Source organism: Myripristis murdjan, chromosome 1, assembly GCF_902150065.1.
Source record: "Myripristis murdjan chromosome 1, fMyrMur1.1, whole genome shotgun sequence".
Lineage (NCBI taxonomy): Eukaryota > Metazoa > Chordata > Actinopteri > Holocentriformes > Holocentridae > Myripristis > Myripristis murdjan.
The window spans coordinates 17,173,842-17,197,769 of NC_043980.1; the positions used below are offsets into that span (position 1 = coordinate 17,173,842).

Genomic DNA, 23,928 nt, shown 5'->3' on the forward strand with positions numbered 1-23,928 from the left:
CATGGCTTCAGCTCATGCTTCTTTGCATCCTCTGCCCAGTGTATGGAGGTGTTGAGTGTATTGCTCAACAAGGCGTGGGAATCGAGTTACAGTGCGGTGTCTTGTGAGAGAAAAAAAAAAGACAGGCAGGTTATGAGGGTATCACTTCATCTCGCGTGAACACGGTTCCATCTTCACTCATGTCTATTGTGAGAGTTTTCCTGCTCTCGCGCGACTTTGCAACTTTCCCACGCCTGTTGTTATGGCGTCTGCCCTCTGCCCGTCAACCCCCCCACCCCCTCCCTCCCCCTCTCTCTCTTCTCACCCCTTTACCCCGTCACACCTCCCCCTCTTTCTCTCCCTTCTTTTCCTTCCAGTCTGGTTCTTCTGTTGTGCCGTTGGCTTTGGTAAGGGGCTGGGGGAGGGATCTCGCGATTGTTGGACCTTTTTAGGGGGGAGAGTTAATGGAAGATGGCGCCCGTTGTGACGGGGTAAGTGTTGAAATTCAAAGCAAAATGAAGCTGAAATTGTTGAAAAGTTTTAGTTTGGTCGGTTTGCTGAGCCACTGTCATGTTGTTGCATTTTTTTGCAGAGTGTTTTTTGAGTGTTGATATCGTTGGCCGTGCCATCAACAAAGTGGCTCCACACTTAACTGTTTCATGCTACTTTGTCTGTGCCTCAGTGTTGGGCCAGTTGTTCTCAAAAAGTCGCCCCTCTTCTTCGCAGTATCACTTACTTTCTTTATCCTATCTGTCGACATGTACGCCAAAGTAACTAAGCGCATTTTATAAAGTAGTTTTATCAGCCTTTGCGTTTGACTTCATGGCTTGTATTTGTTTTGTTTCTTGTGATACATAAACGCTCAGGTCTGGAAAGTTAAGTAAAACAACAAAGTAACAACGTTAAGTCACTTCTCAGATTGTAACTGTTACATTGGAGCAGTGATTTCTAGAGTGGAGTCCAGGGATCACCATCGGGTCCATCTCCCACAAATAAAATGTAAAAAGTTAAACTATTATTTCACTGACAAGAGGTTATCACTGAGAAAGGATGTGAAATGATATTGTGCTCAGAGGTTTTGGGCTAACTGTGCCACTCTGCTGTTACCTTTCTTCATACAGTATAGCACAGTTTTGCAGCTTTATACTAAATCATATAATCATATCTAACAATAAAAGACAAAATCAGATTAGTGCCTGTCAAAAAAAAAAAAAAAAAAAAAAAATCAGTTCTGTGTTCTTATGTATATCTGTATTGATCCATTTTGAAAATGCTGAAGTAACCCTTCATTAGGATGTTTTCTTCTTCTTCTTCTTCTTCTTCTTATTATTATTATTATTAATTATTTGTTTTTTTGTCATACTTGTATTTGATCCTGGCATTTTAGGATGCATTTTGTAGTATGTTAAGCACCTTCCAGGCAGTGTGTTGTTTTGATGAGCTCATTTACATTTACTCATCACTGCACTGAAACCATGTGTAGACTATTTCCAAGTTGGTGTTTTGGTTTTACAGGAAGTTTGGTGAGCGACCTCAACCTCAGCGTTTGACAAGGTAAGACTAACCACAGGCAAAATCACGCAAAATGTCAAACCTTATTCACACGGGCCGTGAAATTGCTGCAGATTGCCGAGGGGAAATGACTCAAGTCTATCAAAGCAGATGTCGTTTCCATACTGGTAAGAAGTGTGCTGCGCTGTTGAAACGTTATCTTTTGTTTTTCCCCTAGGGAGGCTATGAGGAATTACTTGAAGGAGAAAGATGATCAAACAGTGCTCATACTACACGCAAAAGTTGCACAGAAGTCCTATGGCAATGAGAAAAGGTTGGATTGGGACTCTTATCGTCTGCATTCTTTGAATTGTGTGTGTTTGCTTGTGTGTTTTTGAGAGGCACTGAGAGGGAAATCTCTGCAGGTTCAAATAGATGCACAGGGCCTCCTTGTGTGTGTGTTCTGACCTCCACTTTTCTCAACCAGGTTTTTCTGCCCTCCACCATGTGTGTATCTGATGGGCAGTGGCTGGCAGAAGAAGTTAGAGAATATGGAGAGGGAGGGTTGCTCCGAGCAGGAGGCCCAGCCCTGTGCCTTCATTGGCATTGGCAACAGCGAGCAGGAGATGCAGCAGCTCAATCTGGAGGGGAAGGTGGGTACACAATTATCATATGGCAGACATATGTCTTATTTATTTATTTATTTTTTACTTTATTTTTACGGGAACAATGCACAGTTTAAAATAAATTGCACCAGAATTTACCTCAAGCTAATTTGCATCTGTTGTGTCAAGGCACATAAATACATCATACTCAACAATCACAATCACTGGGCATGCTATACAACACAGAAAACACAGTACAGTGTACATAAAAATAACAACAATAGCTGTTATACCAGATAAAAGCAAACCAATAGGCAATCATCTACAGCATACAAGATAAAATTAACCATAGAAGGCAATCAGTAGTGGTAACATCATTGAGTTGACACACAGACACACACACACACTTCCCGTTTTACTCACACTAAGGCCATATGAGTTATTTAAAAAAAAAAAAAAACAACTTGTGGCTTTCTGTCGAAAGCTTAAGACACCCACACATACACAACATAACCAACACATGAAATGTACGATTGAACTGCGTTCCTTTTCAGTTTGAACATATGCAACTGTGCTGTTGCAAAAATCTATTAAGTGCTGTCACACTCAAAACTAATATTTATGCATGTCCCCCCTGGTTTCTTTTTGCACATTTTAAGGTGATAATCTAGTTCTCAGTAGGGTTGGAGCAATTCATCCAAATTCAATACATTGCATAAAATGTGAGTTTGTGTCATAGGGCAGAAAAAATTATCACAATATTAGATGCTATAGTAATCACAAATGGGATGTTTTGTTGAGCACAATTTCACTGTCTTCATCTAAATATTATTTGCACTTTCCAATGACAATATTTTAAAAGTCTTTATATTCTAAAAAAGCTTGTATCATTTCTAGAAAGATTTTGGATTCAGAAATAAACATTATTCTGCACAGTCTTGTTTTTTTTTTTTGTTTTTTTTTGGTCACAGAACTTTTATTTAGTGCATCGTTTTGTGTTGTTATTAATTCCATATTGTGTATTGAATGGTTTTGTTAAATCGAGTGTATTGTTGCATCATTAGGTCTCCAAAAGAGAGGGGAGGCTGGTGAAAAAGGGACAAGAAAGTAAACAAAACCATTAACCTGCATGTTCTCCCCCGTTAGCATTTCTGCACAGCTAAAACGCTGTACATCAGCGACTCGGATAAAAGGAAACACTTCATGCTGTCTGTGAAGATGTTATATGGGAACAGCTCCGACATTGGAGTCTTCCTCAGCAAGAGGATCAAGGTCATCTCCAAGCCTTCCAAGAAGAAACAGTCCTTGAAGAATGCAGACTGTGAGTGGGAAGATGTGTGAAAACAAGCATGTACACATACAAACACACCCACCCACACACATACACATGTAGAGTACAGTTGTATGGTTTCACTGCACGCTCATATTTGGTTTTCCTGTGACAGAGATAAGTAAACAGTTTAACACTTTTTGTTCACAATAGATATACTTCCTTATTTTATCGTCTTGCCTCTCTCTCTTGCTCGCTCCAGTGTGTATAGCATCGGGGACTAAAGTGGCATTGTTTAACCGCCTGCGCTCCCAGACAGTCAGTACCAGGTATCTCCATGTGGAGGGGGGAAATTTCCACGCCAGCTCCCAACAGTGGGGGGCCTTCTACATCCACCTCTGTGAGTCACACATTCTTTCCTTGTTTTTTTTTTCTTTTATCATGACATTTTACTTATCTTCTTCCCCTGCACCATTTTGTTTTCCTTCTCTTCTCTCTCCGTCTAACAGCGGATTACTTTTATTAATCAGCAGTGGGAAACTCATCAGGCATTGTAAACTGATAGCTCTCCTTGTTAGCACACTTTTTCAGAATGGAACCACTCATCTTTTCACTTCCTTATTCAAAGCCTTTTATGTGTCAGCTTACCTTGACAGTTTGTTTCTAGCCGCCCTCCCTTTGATTCTCTGTGCTGCCTACAATTGTCTTACTTTAATTAATCCACCTCCTCCCACCAGCATGGATATGTTTTTATGCAGGATTATGTATATCCCTGTGAAATCTATAAATCTATGTATGTGCAGCAGCGATTCATGAAATCAAATGTATTTGGAACAGCAAACATTAAAGCACATCTAGTTCACCAAAGTCAAACTTATTGTCAGGCATCGTCATTCGATGAATACATTTCAGTATGTGAATTGTCCTGACTCATTTCCTGTTGCTAAAATTAATTGTCTACTCGTGTTTTAATGATTTTGTTTTCTTTTTGATTGACTTTTAACGGTGAGTCGCCACAACAGGAATGAATTACACTGACCAGGGACACATTTAAGATCTACATATGGGAATAGAAATAACATGTATGTGTTGCCTCTTTGTGTAGTGGATGATGATGAGTCTGAAGGAGAGGAGTTTGCTGTGAGAGATGGCTACATTCACTATGGCCAGACGGTCAAGTTGGTCTGCTCTGTTACTGGCATGGCCCTACCCAGACTGGTATGTATGTTTATGAGAGAGTGAGCACTGATGGAGCATGCGATTTTAAAGTGCATGTTTTTTTTGTTTTTTTTTTTTGTTTTTTTTTTAAGGTGTGTGTACACGCTGTGCCCTAGTGTTTTGTGTTACTGTGTATCATTTTGTACACATTTACACTGTGTAAATTTGCAGTGTCACATATTGTATTATGTCACTTTTGTATGTATTTGTGACGGGTGTTGTGATTGCCCCGATTCCCCAGATCATTCGTAAAGTGGACAAACAGACAGCATTGTTGGATGCAGATGACCCAGTGTCCCAGCTCCACAAGTGTGCCTTCTACCTGAAAGATACAGACAGAATGTATCTCTGTCTTTCACAAGAGAGGATCATCCAGTTCCAGGTCTACAAAAACACACACAAACACACTGACATAGCCTCTCTTTAACTCTGAATAGTGTTCAGTTTGGTTAATGGCGTCTTGGTGATTATATATTTGACTAAAATCTTACTTCTGCCACAGTTAGTTTTTAGCTACTTAAAAAAGAGGACATGTTGATTTTATTTTTTGATTGATCACCAAATGATTTAGTCTATTAAATATTAAGAACATGACAAATTACCAGACCCAAAATTAATATTTTAAAATTAGTGACTACAGCCAAACAGCCAAAGAAACATGATATTCATGTAATAAATGTGTGTATGTAATAAAATAAAATCAATAAAAGCAAGCAACCATTGCATATTTAAAGCTGTATCTAGCATCTGTTTGGTATATTTACTTGATAAATTATTAAAACGATTGATTACCAAAATTATAATCAATTTATTTTCTGTTGATCTACTGATCTCTTAATCAGCTAATCATTTCAGAGCTACCAGTTTGTGAACTTTTGTTACTTAACTGTGTGGCTAATCACGGCATATATGTAAATGGAATAGGATATAAACTATTAATAAAATTTAAAAGAAAAGAAAAGAAAAGAATCAAACAAATAAATAGGGTTGCTCACTTATGGCATAATCATTATCATGATTATTTTGGTCAATATTGAGATAGTGATTATTGAACAGAATTACTTATTGACTTTAGATGCACCATACATGTACTGAAGTTTTAATAAAAAGCTTGTCTTTTTAACAGGGAATTTCCTTCAGCTAAATAAAAACATGCCACAGCCTGACTGAGAGTGAGCCTGGGCTTTTTTACTGAGGAGCAAAAGTGCACCACTGAAAAAGAAAAGGGGCCTGCTGGATTTACAACACAAGACACAAAGACAGCTTCACTGCTGAATGGAACAACAACACAATAATTGTTTAATCTCAGTCATCTTGTTTTCCTAATCATCAGTGGCCAAAATCGCAATTGACAATAAAATTCTATGTGTCGTGCCCGGCCCTACAAATAAATGGTACTTTGTAAGATGCTGTAGGAGCCTAAGCCTTTGAAGTGGAGGCAATTACAAGAGCATCACCTCTCATGGTCTTTTCTGAAAGAGATCCTGTCAGTTTAGCTAAAAAGCAGTGCCTTTTCTCCTGGTAAACAAGCAAATACAGACTGAGAGCTGAGAGCTTTGGCTGCTGGATGTGTATGCTGTGATTTTTAATACCCAGTCTAGATATCTCTCTCTACCTCCTTTAGTGAGCTTTATGGTCCAGGACAAGAGATCCAACTCTAATCTGTGTTCCAGTCAGGAAACATTGGCAAGCTCTTAGTTCACACTGTGGTGTCTGAGGTTGGAGTTTCTCTGTCTTTAGATGTGGAATTGAGCAATTAAATCTATTTCTGACTTCCTCCAGGCCACACCATGCCCCAAAGAGACTAATAAGGAGATGATTAATGACGGGGCCTCCTGGACCATCATCAGCACTGACAAGGCAGAATACACCTTTTATGAGGGCATGGGCCCTGTCCCCACACCTGTCACACCTGTCCCTGTGGTGGAGAGTCTACAGGTACACATGCACACACACATACACACACACATAGCTCTCTCTGTGGAAAATGTGTTTGTAGCTGCACACATTAGGCACTTGACCATTCATTATCTCTTCCCCTGTATCTAGTTGAATGGTGGGGGAGATGTGGCTATGTTGGAGCTGACAGGACAGAACTTCACCCCTAACCTCAGAGTCTGGTTTGGAGATGTGGAGGCTGATACCATGTACAGGTATGGGAGTCTTTGTCTGTGTGTCTGTTGGGTAGGTCACATGAACTCATTCTTGTGTACCAAATCAACATCAGATTTTTGAAAACAATTCCAGTAGTGTTTTTATTATAAACATTGCACAAAAAGTAAGGAAATTTGTGTTTGGTAGATTATTTGTTTGTTGTAACAATGCTCCTTGGCAATAAACCTTATACCATTGGAAAGCCTGTTTATTTCCCTTTTAAATGGTACCACATTTGTAAGGAACATGCATTTGTGGGATGAGCAGCAGAGCTGAGTATGTGGGTTGTGCCCATGAAAAATTTGCCAAATCTTCTCTGCCAATGCCAAACAGCTTATTCTGCCATTGTCTCTTGTTTGGTGGATTGGATGATTGAAGTTTGAAGAAACAAGACATATTGGCAATTTAACAATTTATTAATTTAACAAACAGGAGCCTCAGTAACGTGTGGAAGAACCATACACAGCCACAACAGCCTGTCACCTCCTCCTCATGCTGGTCACTAGCCTGGTCACACATACTGCTGTGGGACGGCATCCCATTCTTCAACCAGCATTTGTCGCAAGTCAGTCAACGAGGTTGTGTTGGTCACTCTGGCATGAACAGCACACCCAAGCTGATCCCACAAGTATTCAATGGGGTTGAGGTCAGGACTGCTGGCAGGCTGTTCCATCCTCTCCACTCCCAAATGCTGGAGGTGGTCTCTGATAAACATCGCTCTGTGGGGGCGAGCGTTGTCATCTTGGAGGATAGAGTTCGGCCCCAGACTGTGGAGATATGGGGTTGCCACTGGTTGCAGAATCTCATCTCGATATCTCTCTGCACTGAGATTGCCTCCAATGATAATAAGCCTCGTTTTTCCAGTGAGGGAGATGCCGCCCCACAATCAGTGCTGCCAATCAGGTCTGATTGGCAGCACCTGGAGCTCAAAACAAGAGTCAGTAGCAAAAGCAAAATAAGCTGTTTGGCATTGGCAGAGAAGATTTTGCAAATTTTTCATGGGCACAACCCACATACTCAGCTCTGCTGCTCATCCCACAAATGCATGTTCCTTACAAATGTGGCACCATTTAAAAGGGAAATAAACAGGCTTTCCAACGGTTTAAGATTTATTGCCAAGAAGCATTGTTACAACAAACAAATAATCTACCTGGCCTGTTGGCCAAACAAAATACCAATTTGAATGTAGCCTGTATGTTTAAACACTCAAAGCACAAAGAAGGTTTTGTTAGTTTTTGTGTGAATTCTTTTTAATAAAGGGGTGTGTGCTGAATTGGGTTTCTGTTTTTGCTGTTGTAACAAATGGTTTGTCAAGAATCACTGGTTTTAGTACCAACTTCAAAAATCGTGGTATTGTGACATGCCTAGTATGTGTCATGGGTAACGGGTTCTTTTTACAAAGCAAATTTCATTTCATCCATCTGTCTCCTAGGTGTGGAGAGAGCATCCTGTGTGTGGTCCCAGACATCTCTGCCTTCCGGGAGGGCTGGCGCTGGGTAAGACAGCCGGTTCAAGTCCCTGTCACCCTGGTTCGCAATGATGGAATTATATACGCCACCGCCCTCACTTTCACCTACACCCCTGAACCGGGCCCCCGACCACACTGCAGTGCTGCTGGGGCAATTCTCCGGTCACACAGCACCTCTTCATCATCACCAGCATCGTCATCTTCACCATCTTCCTCCTCCTCGCTCGGTGGGCTTGGGGAAGGCCAGGGGCCCTATGCCACCAGCGACTCAGCCAGTAGTATGTCATCAGGGGCGTCGGCCATGTCGGTGCTGTCATAGTAATACCTATTTGTATGTGTGTGTGTGTGGTAAATGAATGATTGAGCAAAGGTGTGCGTGTACTTCCCAAAGAGGCTCATGGACCTGTGAAGAAAAACACACCAAGTCAGTAACTCTTCATCGGGGAGCAGTTGTGTTCATCAGGAGCGTAAAAGAGAGTTGAGAGACAAGTTCAAAGAAAAAGACTTGGGATAACTAATTCTCCTCTTTGGCCCTTTTTTATATGGATCACTGTGGATATGACAGAAGCTCCATTCTGAGGATCCTGATATCCAAGATCTGTATCTCAACAAAGATGCATCTATTTCCTCAGGCACCCCACTCTCACTGAAGCCTGTTTTATAAAAGAACTGTTTTGTTTTTTATATATCTGTCGGTTTGGAAGATATTTTCACCATGCTTACTTTCTACCGAGGTCATGTTTTTATAAAGGAGCGTGATGGTTTATCAGTTGTGTGCAAGGGAAAGCTTTTGGGGAAAATACGTTCTAATAGTAACATAGTTTCTACGGACCAAGGAATATTATTATATTATTTTATTCGTATGATATTTTATAAGCTTTTGCTGAGGTACATTTTCACAGTTTTTGTATGATACAACATAGAAAGTTCACTTTTGTTACCAAATAGAATGATTTTTCATTTTGTTGGCCCCCCATTTGAGTTTTGTCTCAGTGGGTTAGGCAAGGTGGAAATGGCATACCTGTCCCAATAATCTGACTGGGGCTCCTCCATTTGCCCTAATGTTTATTGGAACTGGACAGTAAAATGCAGATTAAGGGGTTGATTTATCAAGCATGCCACAAATTATTACCTGGGCCGCTGCATTTCGCAACGCCTCACGTTCTTAATTCAGCAAGTGATTTACCGAGAGTGATAATGTAAAGGAGCACAGTGGCAGCTGAGCTAATTTGAATGCACTGCTGTTAATATTTGCGACTGAAAGAACCGTCTGGTGCATCTCTAAAAAGTATCATGGTTTCCAGCATCAGATACAGCAGCTTTGAAACACATATAATCAAACATGCCAAGCCACTGTTTTGCTGCGTAAAAGGGACAGTGGCAGTGTAATTTTGTGTGGTAAATTAATGGCTTTGTTTGCAACATCAAGATTGTGGCTGCATTGTGATTCATGTCCACACAGCTGGGACTCAGTCTCAGTGTTACGGTACACACCTGACAATTAATGCAAGATGGTGTGATTGTGTGTGCCAGGTTAAATTGAAAAGAACTATAGTCCATGGTGCTGCAAAAGAGTTAAGGCGTGCTTTTTTAAAATAATTGTTAAATAATTTTACAGTTTCCACACCTGCCACCAATCATTATGAATCGGCTTAGCTGATCATTTGTATAAAGTGCCATGCCCTTCTATATTTTTGTGCTCCTATATCATAACACTCTGAAATGCATATGCATTAGGCCACACATGCATTTTTTGACAGTGCACCTTGGTAAATGAAAATGGCTGCTGTTTGTTTTGTTTGAGTATGACAAAAAACCTTGACAAATCAGCCTCTAAATCTCAACAGTCATTAGACACCTTTCATTATCCTTCACGTTCCATAATGATGAGAAATAAAAAATGGAGCTTGATTTGGCAGGAGACTCGTCAGACAATTGAGACATACCCATGTCCGCCTGCAGATGTTTGCCTAGCTGCCTTAGATCATCCTGCCCATTGGCCTGAATTGATTGGCCTCTCACTAGACTTTTTTTTAATATCAAAAATGTTTTCAATGAGTGTAGTGTATACATGTATGATGTTAATGTGTGATACACTATCAGTGTATTCTGGGAGACCAAGGCCTGTGATTTCTAATCAGTTTGCGGTTTTTGTACCAGATTGCTTAAACTCAAATCTAAACTTCAGCCCTCTCTGGCTCTGTGGTAATGGTACCACCATTTTTCACACCAACAATGTGTTGAAAACAAAAAGTACTCATTTTGTTCTCATGTATCTTCAGAAGGAGCAAAGAAGAAAGATGTAATATAAGAGAAGGAGGAGTACAGCTTACATGTGACCAGTCATTTTAAAGAACAATTTCAAACAGGGCAGTTAAGAGAGGCTTTAAGTTTGCTTTTGAGTTTGGGCCAAAGTGTTTGGAAGAAGAGCTTTAACACCATCTCTGCCTTGTAGCCTGCAGTGCTCCCCTTTTTAATTCACCTATTGCTCAACAGAGTGCTGTTGGAGTTCAGCCTTGTTGAATTTAGCTTTGTCCAACATGGTGTCTCACTGCCTAAAACACTAGACTTACTTTTGCTACAATCAGCCGTGCTAGATAGGTGACCTTGTGCTTGGGCTTTTACCCTGGGACTAGCCAATAACTGCTTACAGAATCGGATCCAACCACATCTGTTGTCTTTATCTCTTTCGGTGTCTCAGTTTAATTCAGTTGGCTGAACATGTAAATGGAAAGCTTGGACTGACTCACTAAACTACTTAGTGACAATGGCACTGTCATTTAAATAACATTGCCTTACAAACCACTACCTAAGTAAGAGAGCGCTTTGTCTTGCTTATTGTTTATCACAGAGTAGCCTTTTTCTATTGTATATTTAAAAATTGACAAGAAAATCATGAGTAAATGTGATAGCTTGGCCAGCATACTGCCAGTTGGTAGTTTTTATGTCACTGAGGTAATCACTTTGTATATTGTTACAGCATAATCAGCATGCCTAAGATGCTGCAAAGTAGATAAACTGGTTGCAAAGTGAAATATTTACATCCTGGCCTTTGGTCTCAAAATGGGGGAGCTGTAACTTCCTGTCCTTTATATCACCGGTGCTGTAATACTTTGAAAAGGGATAGTTACACTTGTTCTGGGGATAGGTTACATCATTACTGTACAGTAAGTAGAATTTAAGTGACTTACTTTTTTCTGCTCTTTGGTCAGTTTGTAAATTCACATTTTAACTAACCATTATAAGCTGCAAAGCTAAAACCTGCCTGGGATCTGATGTTGTGGAAAAAGGTTCCCTCTCATGTTGGTACCAGCGGTTGTTGAGCTTTTCCTCGCTGTTACAGTGACCACTAACATTGCTCTTACCTATGTGTACATTATGTGGTTTTAACATTCGTATGTAACAATCTGGCAACTGTTGTGGTACCATTGAGCCCATTTTCCTCTTATGTTCTCAAACATATGCAACAGTTGTAATATTTCAGATACAAAGCTGCATCATTGCTTGATGATTTGATCTAATGATGTCTTATATAAAGCTATCACAGCAGGTTGAAACATGATGCATTTTTCAGTAATCCAGCCACATTCTAGTGCGGTGCCAGTGGTTCTGCAACAGTTGAGAGGGATGTGGATTTTTTTTTTTTTATTATTATCACTGGCATGCCTTATAAGATCTTAGTCCATTCCAAAACACTAGGTTATTGGTTTAATGTTAATCCCATTTAATCCCCAAGTTTTTTTTTTTTTTTCAACTCTCAAAGACATTAGATCTCCAATCGACTGACTTTGTTTCTTCCATGTTCCCAGATTCACGACTTTGTTTTTTTGCCTGTTTGATTATGGTGGTTTGGACATCTCTTGAAGAACAGGTGCAAAGTACGTTGGTGTTGATGCAACTAATCATTAGTATGCAAAAAGTCATCATGTCCTGATCCAGGCAGCTTTTTTTTTTTTTTTAAGGATCTTTTCTTTGCTCGTGTTTACGGAAAAAAGTGCTCTTTCCTATAACATCTCTCTTGTTGTCTGTGACTTATCAGTCCCTCCTTTTTCTGTTCCCATATCATCCCTCCATCTTGTCAATATATGGTCTGTTGATTAAGTCCCTTAAACAGCCAATCAATCCACCAGCTTTCTTCAATGGAAGGTCATGAATAAAAAAAGCTTAAGTTGGCATATCGTTCGCCTGTTTTGGTGCATTTCTGTTCACTGACCCAGTTTTTTACACTAGGTGTTGGAGTACATGAGTCTTTTTTTTTTTTTTTTTTTTTTTTTTTTTTTTTTAAGCCCCCTTTCTTCTCCTGTCTCTCATTACCAGTAAGCAGAGCAGAAGCGATAGGATTGTAAGTGTTAGGAGATGGGAGCATATAAAACATACTCAAGAACAGCTCCTACTGAGGTCTTGGTGGACACTTCATCTGTGCATGCTCTGCAGGGTATGGGTCAAAACTGTCTCACTGTATTTTTAGACTGAGAGTAGAGCCAGTGGAATGAAACCTAACACTTTGTTACTGTTACCATGAAACTGTGTGTGTGTTTGTGTGGAGGGGGGTGTTTTTCATCCTCTTGGTTATACTCATTTCACCAAAGTTAGGATCATTGTGTGTGTGTGTGTCTTGGTGTTTTTCTATAACTGTGAAACTTACCATGAAGTAGCAAACCAAATAAGGACATCAATGGAGAAACCAACAGGTGAACAAACATTTGCTAAGCCCGTGCACATGGCGTGAAGATCTGCGAACATGTGTACATCTGTTGGTTCCACACAGCCAGGCCACTACATGACCTCCACATGCTGCTCTTATCATGAGTCTTATTCTAAGGCGGTGGCTCCTAAAGTGGGGTCTGAGGACCTCAGAGGGTTCTTACAGGTTTGCAAGGGGCCCTCCAGCAAATCTAAAACCAATAGGACCCACAGTTTCAGTTTTATTAATATAAATCAGCAGTTAGAAATTGTTTTTGTAATGATTGTTCTGGTGAGGGATTTTCACTCATGGTCGTTATCCATTATAAACAGCTGTTCAGCCCTGCACCAAGTCATATCTGTCAATAAAAGATGAGCGCCTTTAGAATAAAATAAGCGAACTGGGGGCCGATGTGCATCTACTTGGGAGGCCTGAGGGGGGCGAGAAAAAGTTTGGGGACCCCTATTCTGAAGGGTGGGTGCAAACTCTGTGTGTGTGTGTGTGTGTGTGTGTGTGTGTGTGTGTGTGTGTGTGTGTGTGTGTGTGTGTGTGTGTGTGTGTGTGTGTGTGTGTGTGCGTGTGTGCGTGTTCGTGTGCGTGCGCGCGCGCGCGCGTTAGAGAGAGAGAGAGAGAGAGAGATTGTAAATACCGCGCAGGGGCGTCACTGCGACGCGTTTCCAATACGAGGGGGTTGAGGGGAGAGCAGACGTTGCTAGAATGTGGGCAAGTATGGAGAGCTGACTTAACTTTGTCAGATCAAAAGCCGAAACAAAACAGATTCTCACTGGACACTGGGAACAAAAGGACGCGTTTCTTGACTTAGGGTTCTATGCAGCCTATAGGCTACTTATTTCTGACTGAATAGTTTTTAACCCTAAAGGATCGGCTATTTCCAAGCGCCTTTAGAACTTGTGTTCTCCAAACCCGCTCTCCATGCGTGTGTGGATACAACATGGGATTTTCTTTCTTATTTTGTAGAACAATTTCAGGACTTATCACTGATTTTTTTATTATTTTTTTATTTTATTTTTTTATTTTTTTTTAAGTTGGTAGGCCTATCTTATTTTAATGCTTTATGCACGACTCTCCTGTGAGAGACATATTTGGATGACTCTGCACATTGTCTCTGCAAAATTATCCTGGAGTTTTCTTTTTTCTTTTTTTTTTTTTCCATTTTTGACATTTGTGTTCAAGTGCAGCCTGTCTGATTCCTCAAGTTAATCTTTAGTATCACATCTCACTTCTGGGGGTTCCGTTAATAGCAACACAGATCGCTTAACACTTCGCGCACTGACACCGGTGCCGCCGTTAAACGGGGGTCGGTGTCTGGAGTACCGCCATCTGTTTTGTGGATTCTCTCGTCCCCGGCCGACAGTTTTATCTTACTTCTAACATGTTGCCTCTCTCCCCGGTGCTGCTCCTCGTCCTCCGCTCTGCGCTCTTCGTGGCCACAGAAGGCGTGGGAAACCTGCAGGGTTTCGCCTTGCCTGGTGGGAGCGCACGCTTCGACCCAACAGGTAGGCTGTGCGCTCATGAATCGAGAAAGAACTAGAGCAGAATATGGAAGTACGTCTTTGAAGATCGAAGCACCTGTTCAGTGAGCCAGCAAGGAAGTCGCTGCCTCTGGCCTAATAGTATCTGTGGGTATAAAAATATGCCAATAGTGGTTAAATGTAAACTGGCAGAATGGGTTATATTATGATATTACTGTGCCACTGCGACACATTATTGGAGTTAAGTGAGATCCTGTTGCACAAGTGCTGGGTGGCATTGGTGGTGGACCATGGCCTGTACCCTCCAAATAGGCCTAAATTTGTTTGATTTATCTTTGCTATCCATTAAAATGATGAAGACAAAAACTACAGTGTCATGTCTGGACTCACATGGACTTGTGCTGCCTTGCCATACTAGTATAGAGCATGCATACATGCATTGTATGCCATCCTAAAGCTTGTGTATGAGGCTTTGTGTGTTTGTGAGTGGTACGCCTGTCTGGCTGTGAATTAAAATGACAATTAAAATGACATCCGTGGGTAAAACAACAACAGCATCTATCTATCTATCTATCTATCTATCTATCTATCTATCTATCTATCTATCTATCTATCTATCTATCTATCTATCTATCCATCTATCTATCTATCTATCTATCTAACCCCAGACAGTCCCTGAGTCCCAGCAGCTTCAGCTCACCAGTAAAAAGGATTGAAGTTGGGTCAAATGTGGAGGTCCCAACACACACTCCTCCAAATAAGAAGTGTTATCATTGATGAAAAATGCTTTTTATGAACACCCAGGGGACTCATGTCAGTTTACTAGACTTACTGGTGGTATGAACCTGTTTGGGATGGGCAGATAAACAGTGATATAGTCATATCCATAGCAGCCCACTTCTTTCTCCAGGTTGACAAGCAGTGTAGGAAATTACTGTCAGTGCAAATCATTGTCGAGAAGAGATGTGAAAACAATCAAATCACAAAAACCACCAATAAATGTTTGAGATGGAATTATAAATCAATTTGGCATGCTGAAGTCACTTATTATCTATTATATTGCATTTCTCTCTGGAAGGCTCTTTTTGCAATCCCCACACCTGCTCCAAGCATGCCTGTTGGTAATTCATCTTAAATATTCCATATCCACAACTGCTTCTTTCTGTTAGCCTGTGTTTTTACTCCTGGGCTGAATTTAACAAAATAGAAGCAATTAGGCAGTTTAGCATTGTTGACTGTGACCAACTGACTTCTTACCCCCAACCCGTTGAAGGCCCCTTGGTGCTCGAAACTGTTTGAGTCATCCAGAAGGAAATGGACTCTGAGTCACTGAGGACATTCTGTATGACAGACTAGAGTGATGGTGGGCTACATGTCATGCTCCCATGTATCTAACCGAGCAGCATTTAGTGACTCACATATAGAAACAAACAAACAAATGAATGAATGAATAACAAATGCTATTATATATTTTTTTGATAAAATACAATGATTTAATACAATTTAATAACACAAAATTTCTGAAGTCAAATGAACCCTAAAGTTGTAAACATTGTCATGTTTATGTAAATAGATCTGCACTCTCTCTGCAGTGCACTTGTTTTAAATAATTATAATAAAAAAAATATATTAACTGAATAATTGTCCACAATTAATAAAAAAAAACTCAAGTTTTAGTGCACTTAATAACAACATTGGTCTTGACATCTGAAGATGGGTGTGTGTGTATGTGTGTGTGTGTGTGTGTGTGTGTGTGTTACACCCTTGTTCATACACACACATGCGCACACACACAGAGGGCTTTGCATTATGGCGATCCCTTCTAGGTGTAGGATGAGAAATTTTGCTTGTTGTTTAGAACTGAGCTAAAATCCATAAAGCAATGATATCATACACATGGCCAACGGCGCAAATTTTCCTTAGACATTGGGGGGGACACATTTAGTGGGGGGTCAGGAGGTCCTCCCACTGGAAATTTTGAGCATCTTACATTTAATTTCCTGCATTCTGGTGGATTTCTATGCACCCATTTACCATTTTTATGCATCAGTTTACTAGGAAAATCTTATTTTTATAAATATCTATTATAAATTGTATAAATATCTATCTATCTTTTATAAATATTGGGGGGGACTTGTCCCCCTTGACCCCCCCTAAATGTGCGCCCTTGCACATGGCTAATTTAGACTCAGGCTGTCTCACCCCATCGGAGTGATAAAGGAGTCAAAGATCAGTGAAGTTGAATGGTGGTGAAATGTTGCCTTCAAATGGTCGATGAAATGTTGCCTTCTTGGTCCATGCAGACCCGTGCATGGTGGTGTCTCCTCCTTGTATGAGCGAGGCGGACCGCTACAGCCTGGAGGCCCTACGGAACATCCACCAGATGATGGACGATGACCAGGATGGAGGGATTGAGGTGGAGGAGAGTGTTGAGGTAAAAACAAACAAAACAAAACAAAACACACAAAAAAAACTCGGTCCTCTTTTAATTAATGTAATGTTTGAACTGCATGAGTTGCAGGAGCGCCTGTACGCGTGTGTGTGTGCTTGCAGATGAGAGAGACAGGGATAAACAGGGGTACAACAGGTGTCCTGGCTGGCGGTAAAGTCAAATGCTACTGAAAGAATACCGACAGTATAATTTTGCTTTTGGCTCAATGTCAAAATCGGTTTGTACTCGTAGAATAACATTGGTAACCTTCACAATAATAGGCTGTTTTAAGTTTATAACAATTCTTTATGATTCTTGACTTCTGCCTCTCCTATTCTTTAGCTAGTATTATCAAAAACCACTTGAGGAAACACAATGTTCTCCTAAGAGGTTTGATAAATAGATTATTGTAAAAACAACACAGATATTTGATATTTCAAATATATCAGTACTTGTTTTGGTATTAAATTAAATTGAATTGAACCTTTTCCACAAAACAAGAAAAAAAGAAAGAAAAAAAAAATCAAAAATTGTGAACAAAATAAACATTTGTGCTGTTGAAAACCCATTTAAATTAATGTTATAAAACAGTGGTGGATACATTCATGTTTGGCCTCTTATCTTCTGTGCTATGATGTATATTGCCTCCCTCTTCAGAATGGGAGAGATTCGCAAAAACAAACAAACAAAAAAAAAAAAAAAACAGGAAAAAACAGGATTTGTATACTTGTCTGAAATCTACATCTAGGAAGCCACTAGTGCTTTTCTACCAGAGCAAAATAGTTTTGTCAATGAGCCAAATGTAAAATTATACTGGTGCTGTCCTTTAAGACTTTTCCATTTACTCCTGCAAATGAGCTATCAGCATGAAAGTGCATGCATGTAAGCATATAGCTTAGTGCATGCGTGCCAAGTCGTATTTATGTAAAAGTGTGTTTGTGCGTGTGTGCAGTTGTGCCTTTGTGGTGTTTGTATTTCATGGTATATTTTGTGTATTGAACACTTTAACATTTCCAGCCTAGGATAACTTAAGTGCTTTGCCCAGAAAGTTTTAGAGTCCCCAGTTATATGTGGAATTGGTAGTAAACCCAGAATTCCTGCATGCCGTGGCCTTCCAGAAAGTAGCCAAGGGATACAGTATCCTTGGGCTCAGGTTGCAGTTACCATAGAGATGACAGGGAGGGGCCCAGGCTCATCAGAAGAGAGCCCAGAGATTCCTCTAGCCATCACATGAAGAATCCGTTTACAGCCAAGGACACATTCCAAGACAACAGCGATACACACACATACACACATACACACACACACACACACACACACACACACACACACACACACACACACACACACAGATACTTGTACTCACAGTGAAGTTATTAACACACACTCATGCTCCTACATCCATTTGAAATAAATACATGCATTCTCATACACCCTCCCCCTATTCCCAGATTGAAACATAAGACATTACAACATCTCAACCACTTTATTTTGGATAGCAAGATTCAGCTTGTGCCCAGTGTTGTGTGCTTCTGACCCGGTGCAGCAATTTTTGGGGTCTGCTAAAGCCCTTATTTTTACATATCTCTCTCTCTTTCTCTCCCTCTCTCCCTTTGTAGTTTATTATTGAGGACATGAAGCAGCAGCAGACCAATAAACACAGCAACTTGCACAGAGAAGACCAACATATCACTGTAGAGGAGCTCTGGAGGGGATGGAAGTCATCTGAAGGTCTGTGTGTGTGTGTGTGTGTGTGTGTGTGTGTGTGTGTGTGTGTGTGTCTATGTGCGTGTGTGCGTGCATGTGTGCATGTGTGCATGTGTGCATATGTGTGTTTATCTATGTATGCAACCAAACAACACTTCTTTCTCTCACTTTTAGAACTGTGCTTTTCCTGTTTCAGTTCATAACTGGACTCAAGACGATGTGCTTCGCTGGCTGAAGGACTTTGTTGAGTTGCCTCAGTATGAGAGAAACTTTAAAGACTTTAAAGTGAATGGAAACACCCTCCCCAGGTGAGAACATGGCAATCCACTGAGAACATCCACTGAGTTTTAACAAGTGTTCATTCATCTCCAAGTAGGATACCATTTGGTGACAACAGTTACCCAAATCACTATGCTGTTACCTCTTATGTACTTATGTACCATTCACTGTAAAAACAAAACAACTTTACTAGGTTGTTCATTATTTAATAATCAAACATGCCAGGATTACGTATCATATAAACTATCCTATCTAGCCTCAAAAACAAGATAGAAGAATGATTAAAAACACATGTACACTCAATCTGTGCTGCCTGCCTTCATCTAGTCAGTACAAACACTCATCATCTGTGTGCAGGATTGCAGCCAATGAGCCTTCATTCCTAAGTGGCCATCTGAGGGTTCAGGACCAGAGAGACAAACAGAAGCTCAATATCAAAGCTCTGGATGTGGTGTTGTTTGGACCACCAACCCGTAAGAACACCACTTGTCACCTGCTCCCCTCTTCCTGCTTCTCCTCTATAATATCATTACTATTTATCAGTTCCTGCTCCATGTCACTAGCCCCTGTATTTTGACAACAAATTCAGGAAACTAACACAATTTCTCAGTGGAAATATCCACTGAAGTAAAAGCATTAGTTTGGGATTCAGACTTACCCCATGCTGATGACTGTGAGTTTTTAATTTTTTCTTTTATTACCCATCTGTGGTATATGTACCATTTATGAACATGAATTTGCATTCCTCAATCTAGGTCCTCCTCATAACTACATGAAAGACCTGCTGCTAATTGTTTCGGTGGTGATGGGAATTGGAGGCTGCTGGTTTGCTCAGGTCCAGAACAAAGCTAGCAAGATCCACATTGCCAAGATGATGAAAGACCTGGAGAGTCTTCAGAGAGCTGAGCAGAGCCTCAGAGAACTACAGGAACAGTAAGCATACTGTAGTTTTCCTGTGTATGTGTTTCTGTCTCTCTTTTTTACCACCTCTATAAATGAGTCCACTTGTTTGTGTGTGTGTGTGCTCATAACAGTTTCGTTCTGTTAGACTAGAGCGAGCCCAGGAAGAAAAGCGAAATGTGGCCGAGGAGAAACAGAGTCTGGAGGAGAAGATGAGAGATGAGATCATGGGGGCGCAGGAGGAGGCCCACCGTCTGCACGAGCTGAGGCAGGGGGCTGTCAGTGAACTCAGCCGCCTCCGATATGCAGAAGAAGAGCTGGAGCAGGTAGAAACATGGGCCCACCTAAAGCACAGAGGCAATATATCAGTCTCATTCAAACACAGTTCAGAGTAACCATATTTTGACAACGTTTTGGCATAACTTTATCTAATCCACCTATTGAGTTTGATCATAATAAATTGAAGAGAATTACTGCAGTTGCCAGTGATTATTCAATGGATTGATTTGTAATGTCTAAGTCATGCTATCCCTCCAGATTCGTGGAGCACTCAAGCAGGCAGAGAAAGACATGCAGGCTAGCTGGTCTGCCTCAGAGGTCCTCCAACTGTGGTTGCAACTGACCCATGAGGTGGAGGTCCAGTACTACAATGTCAAGAAGCAGAGTGCAGAACTACAGCTTGCCATTGCCAAGGAAGAGGTAATGCATGAACACCGGATGGCTACATGAATGTCAAAAAGATTCTTTTATGTATACCATGTTTTTTATGCTTTTGATAGCAGTGGTAATGACAAGACTATCTATCTATCTATCTATCTATCTATCTATCTATCTATCTGTCTATCCATGTACTTATCAGTATGCTCCTTGCTTGTGTTTTCTCTCCCTTCCTCCAACTCACTAGCAATGTTTGCAACTCACGCAATCAAACTATGTGATTGTAATTATCATCTGTGTGCTGCTCAGCCCACTGTATATAGTTTTATAGATGAAGCAAAGCTTTGAGTCAGAGAATTCGAGTCAAGGATTTTTCATAATTGAGTTATTTAAGTTCCCTGAGGAATCATTTCAGCCCTACTCACCAAGCAACTGACCTATTTCCTTCCAGGCAGAGAAGATTAAGAAGAAGAGGAGTTCTGTGCTGGGGACTCTCCATGTGGCTCACAGCTCTTCTCTAGACCAGGTTGATCACAAGATCCTTGAGGCAAAGTGAGTCACATCATTATGTATGCAGGGGTTTTTGTGTATGTCTGTTTAATTAGCTCTCATAATAAACATGTAACATGTAACACACTTACACTTTTGTCCCCCACCGACCAGGAATGCCTTGTCTGAGGTGACAGCTTGTCTACGGGAGCGCCTTCACCGCTGGCAGCAGATTGAGCGTCTGTGTGGCTTCCCCATCCTGAAGAATGCTGGCCTGGCAAACCTCACTGCTAAACTCTACACAGACCCCAGTGTCCTGGGAATTCCCAGAGCTCCTCACCAACCCTGCTCATGCCACAGTTCGGTCCATGGGTCAGTGGAGGATCTGATAGAAGACCCTGCTTCGTCAGTTATATCACAGATACCAGGTCAGTAGCAAGAGTTAGGGCAGTGAGAGCCAAAGTGTCAGTGGCAATTATTTAAGAATTATGTTTCTTTATTCATTATTTACTTTGGGACTATATAAATTGGGAAGTTGCAGTGGCACATTAGTAAGGCTAATGATGCACACATTACATAATGCAGTACACTAGATAATAATTGGAGCATTTATCTAAGTGGTTACTTTTGTTCTTTCCCCAGTTCCACCAATGAAGCGCTCTCCTCGGTCTCGGGGTTCCACCATATGTCGTTCACGTCGTACTGGGGTTATTACTCAGCCTACAGCCTCTGTGATCTCATCAGACCCTGACCTCCTTATCCCCATCCATGCACCATTCCCTTGCTTTGAGGAGGAGAAAGAGCTCTTCCACACACCCCAGAAGAGACAGTATGTCTCCCAGCCTACAGCTTTTACAGTCCAGTATCCATTATTATTATTCTCTGCTCATACTCAAGTTCCTTTGTTGAATGATGCTCATACTAATTTAGACTTCTTCCATTGTTCTGTCATTCCTCCCCTTGTTCTTTCCTTTCTCTCTCATTGATAGAGACTCCCAGGAGATATTCCCAGACACAGATTACATGACTCCACCTACTCTTAGCAGAATATTTCCTAGTTCCTCCACCATCGACGCATCATCTTGCAAAATATATCGTGATGAAATGGAGCTATTTGACAACGCCATTAGAAAGCCCTCCAGTAAAGAACTGGAAGCCTCTATTGAATCTCCAGTCCGCAAAATCTCTGTGGAAGAACAAGAAGCTTCTGCAGATGTTGTCAGTACAAAGATTTTAAAAGAAAAAGTACTGGATAATTGTGTGGAAAATCTTGAGGACACTGAGTCTTTGACAGATGCTCCTTCAAGGAAGATGTCCAGAGAAAGAAATGAGGTTTCAGTGGAGGCTCCAGCTAGAAAGGGGCATTACAAAGAGTTGGAAGCCGCAGCAGAGTTTGCAGCAAGACAAATAGAGACAAATACAGTGGGGGTTTTGATGGACCCTTCCTCAAGGAATTTATACAGAGATCGAAGTGATTTACCACTGGATGTTACAGCTAGGAAAATTCTTTGGGATGAATTAGATACTTCAACAGATGTTGCAACCAGGAAGATATCAAGAGATATGATGGGGGGTTCAATGGACTGCACATCAAGAAAGATAATACGAGAGGAGATGGAGCTTCCGTTTGACTCAGTATCCAGGAAGATTTCCAGGGATTTAATGGGAATGTCTCTGGATACAGGTTCTAGAAAGATAACCAGGGATAAAGGAGAGTATCAGCTTGATTCCTCTGTGAAAGCAATTCCAAGGGACAAAGTAGCCGATACTGCTGGAGCAGTGACAAGAAAGATTTCTAGAGATGAGCCAGAGTATTCTACTGATAGTCCCTCAAGAAAGATGCTACCAAGAGAGACAATGGAAGCACTGATAGATACCTCCTCCTGTAAGGTGTCAAGAGAAAAACAGGAATTTGGATCAGAAACTTTAGCAAATAGGAGAACACTGAGAGATGAACTCAAGATGTCTGCTGGCTCTTTTAGAAAAAGAATACCAAGAGACAAGACTGTCAGTTCCATAGACATACCCACAGCAAAGATATCCTGGGATAGAGTTGATGCTGCCATGGAAACACAGAAACAAACAATACTCAGGGATGAGTATGCATCTGAATCAAGTTTAACTCCAGGTCGGATTGGACAGCCAGACCTAACCATAACCTCCCTTGTGCCATGGAAACCATCATCAGACCTTTTCCCTACTGGTCCTTTAAGCCAGCTCGTGTATGATGGAATCCTAGAGAAGTCCTACACCTCAGCAGCTGCAAACCCAACCACCCGCAGTGACCTCTCTATCTCAACACCCAACTTGACACACGGCAGGTTTCTAGGAGAGACAGAGCCGCCAGTACCACCACCAAGGGTCACTGCCCCATCTTCAACTGCATCACCCCCTGAATGTGGAGATGAAAAGAACAAAGACAAAGAGAAGGGGAAAAAATCCTTAAAGCTCAAGAACCTTTTTAAAAAGAAAAAAGAATCAACTTCAGAGAGGCTTGAAAGTGGCCTTCAGAAGCTCTGACAACTGAGATAATTTTGTTTTTGTTTTACTTTTGCTAATTATTATTATTTTTTTAAACAATTTCCTGAGGTTTAGAACCTCATTGAAAAGACCTGAAGGTGAAATCTCATGAAAACGTTCCAAAAGATATCACCAAGTCTGAGGGTGGAAGCTTTCATTATCAGTGGTGTCCAGGCACTAGCTGGACACAGGTTCTAGAAAGACAAGGACAGACAGGTCGAGTGTATATGACTTACAAAGTGAAGAAAATAGAGAAAAAACCTATAGACGATATGTCTATGATTTTGATTTAAAAGCAGTCATAGAATTGTGTTATAATAGGGCACACATATGAATAATGTAATCTTGATGAAATGCCAAGATACCTTTGGATGCCTAACCTTATGGGATATGCACAGTGATCACAGTAGCATTAAATGAATTGATCTGTTATTTCTGATATAGCAGTAACTTCTTACTTACAAGAAGCTGAATTATGTCGCTGTTATTAAGTCTTAAGTATACAGGTGGTAGTTACCTGACCATTTATGCTTTAGGTCAGGGGTGCAAACGTGTAGTTGAGTAAACAAGTGCTCATCAAGCA

At 40.9% G+C, this 23,928-nt stretch overlaps 2 protein-coding genes across 2 annotated transcripts; both read left to right on the forward strand.

Annotated features, from left to right (window-relative positions):
• The first annotated feature begins 450 nt into the window (after positions 1 to 450).
• rbpja (recombination signal binding protein for immunoglobulin kappa J region a) lies at positions 451 to 12,367 on the forward strand. The gene is made up of 11 exons (XM_030051430.1): positions 451 to 470; positions 1,495 to 1,533; positions 1,709 to 1,804; positions 1,958 to 2,123; positions 3,222 to 3,396; positions 3,608 to 3,745; positions 4,451 to 4,563; positions 4,805 to 4,945; positions 6,346 to 6,501; positions 6,613 to 6,716; positions 8,150 to 12,367. Exons 1-11 carry the CDS (start codon positions 451 to 453, stop codon positions 8,502 to 8,504), a joined length of 1,503 nt encoding a protein of 500 aa, XP_029907290.1. The 3' UTR covers positions 8,505 to 12,367.
• Positions 12,368 to 14,262: 1,895 nt separating this feature from the next.
• stim2a (tromal interaction molecule 2a) lies at positions 14,263 to 23,345 on the forward strand. Its single transcript, XM_030055597.1, has 12 exons — positions 14,263 to 14,359; positions 16,666 to 16,796; positions 18,413 to 18,524; positions 18,697 to 18,808; positions 19,137 to 19,252; positions 19,535 to 19,712; positions 19,828 to 20,005; positions 20,217 to 20,378; positions 20,788 to 20,888; positions 21,000 to 21,253; positions 21,444 to 21,654; positions 21,815 to 23,345. Exons 1-12 carry the CDS (start codon positions 14,263 to 14,265, stop codon positions 23,343 to 23,345), a joined length of 3,183 nt encoding a protein of 1,060 aa, XP_029911457.1.
• The last annotated feature ends 583 nt before the right edge of the window (positions 23,346 to 23,928 follow it).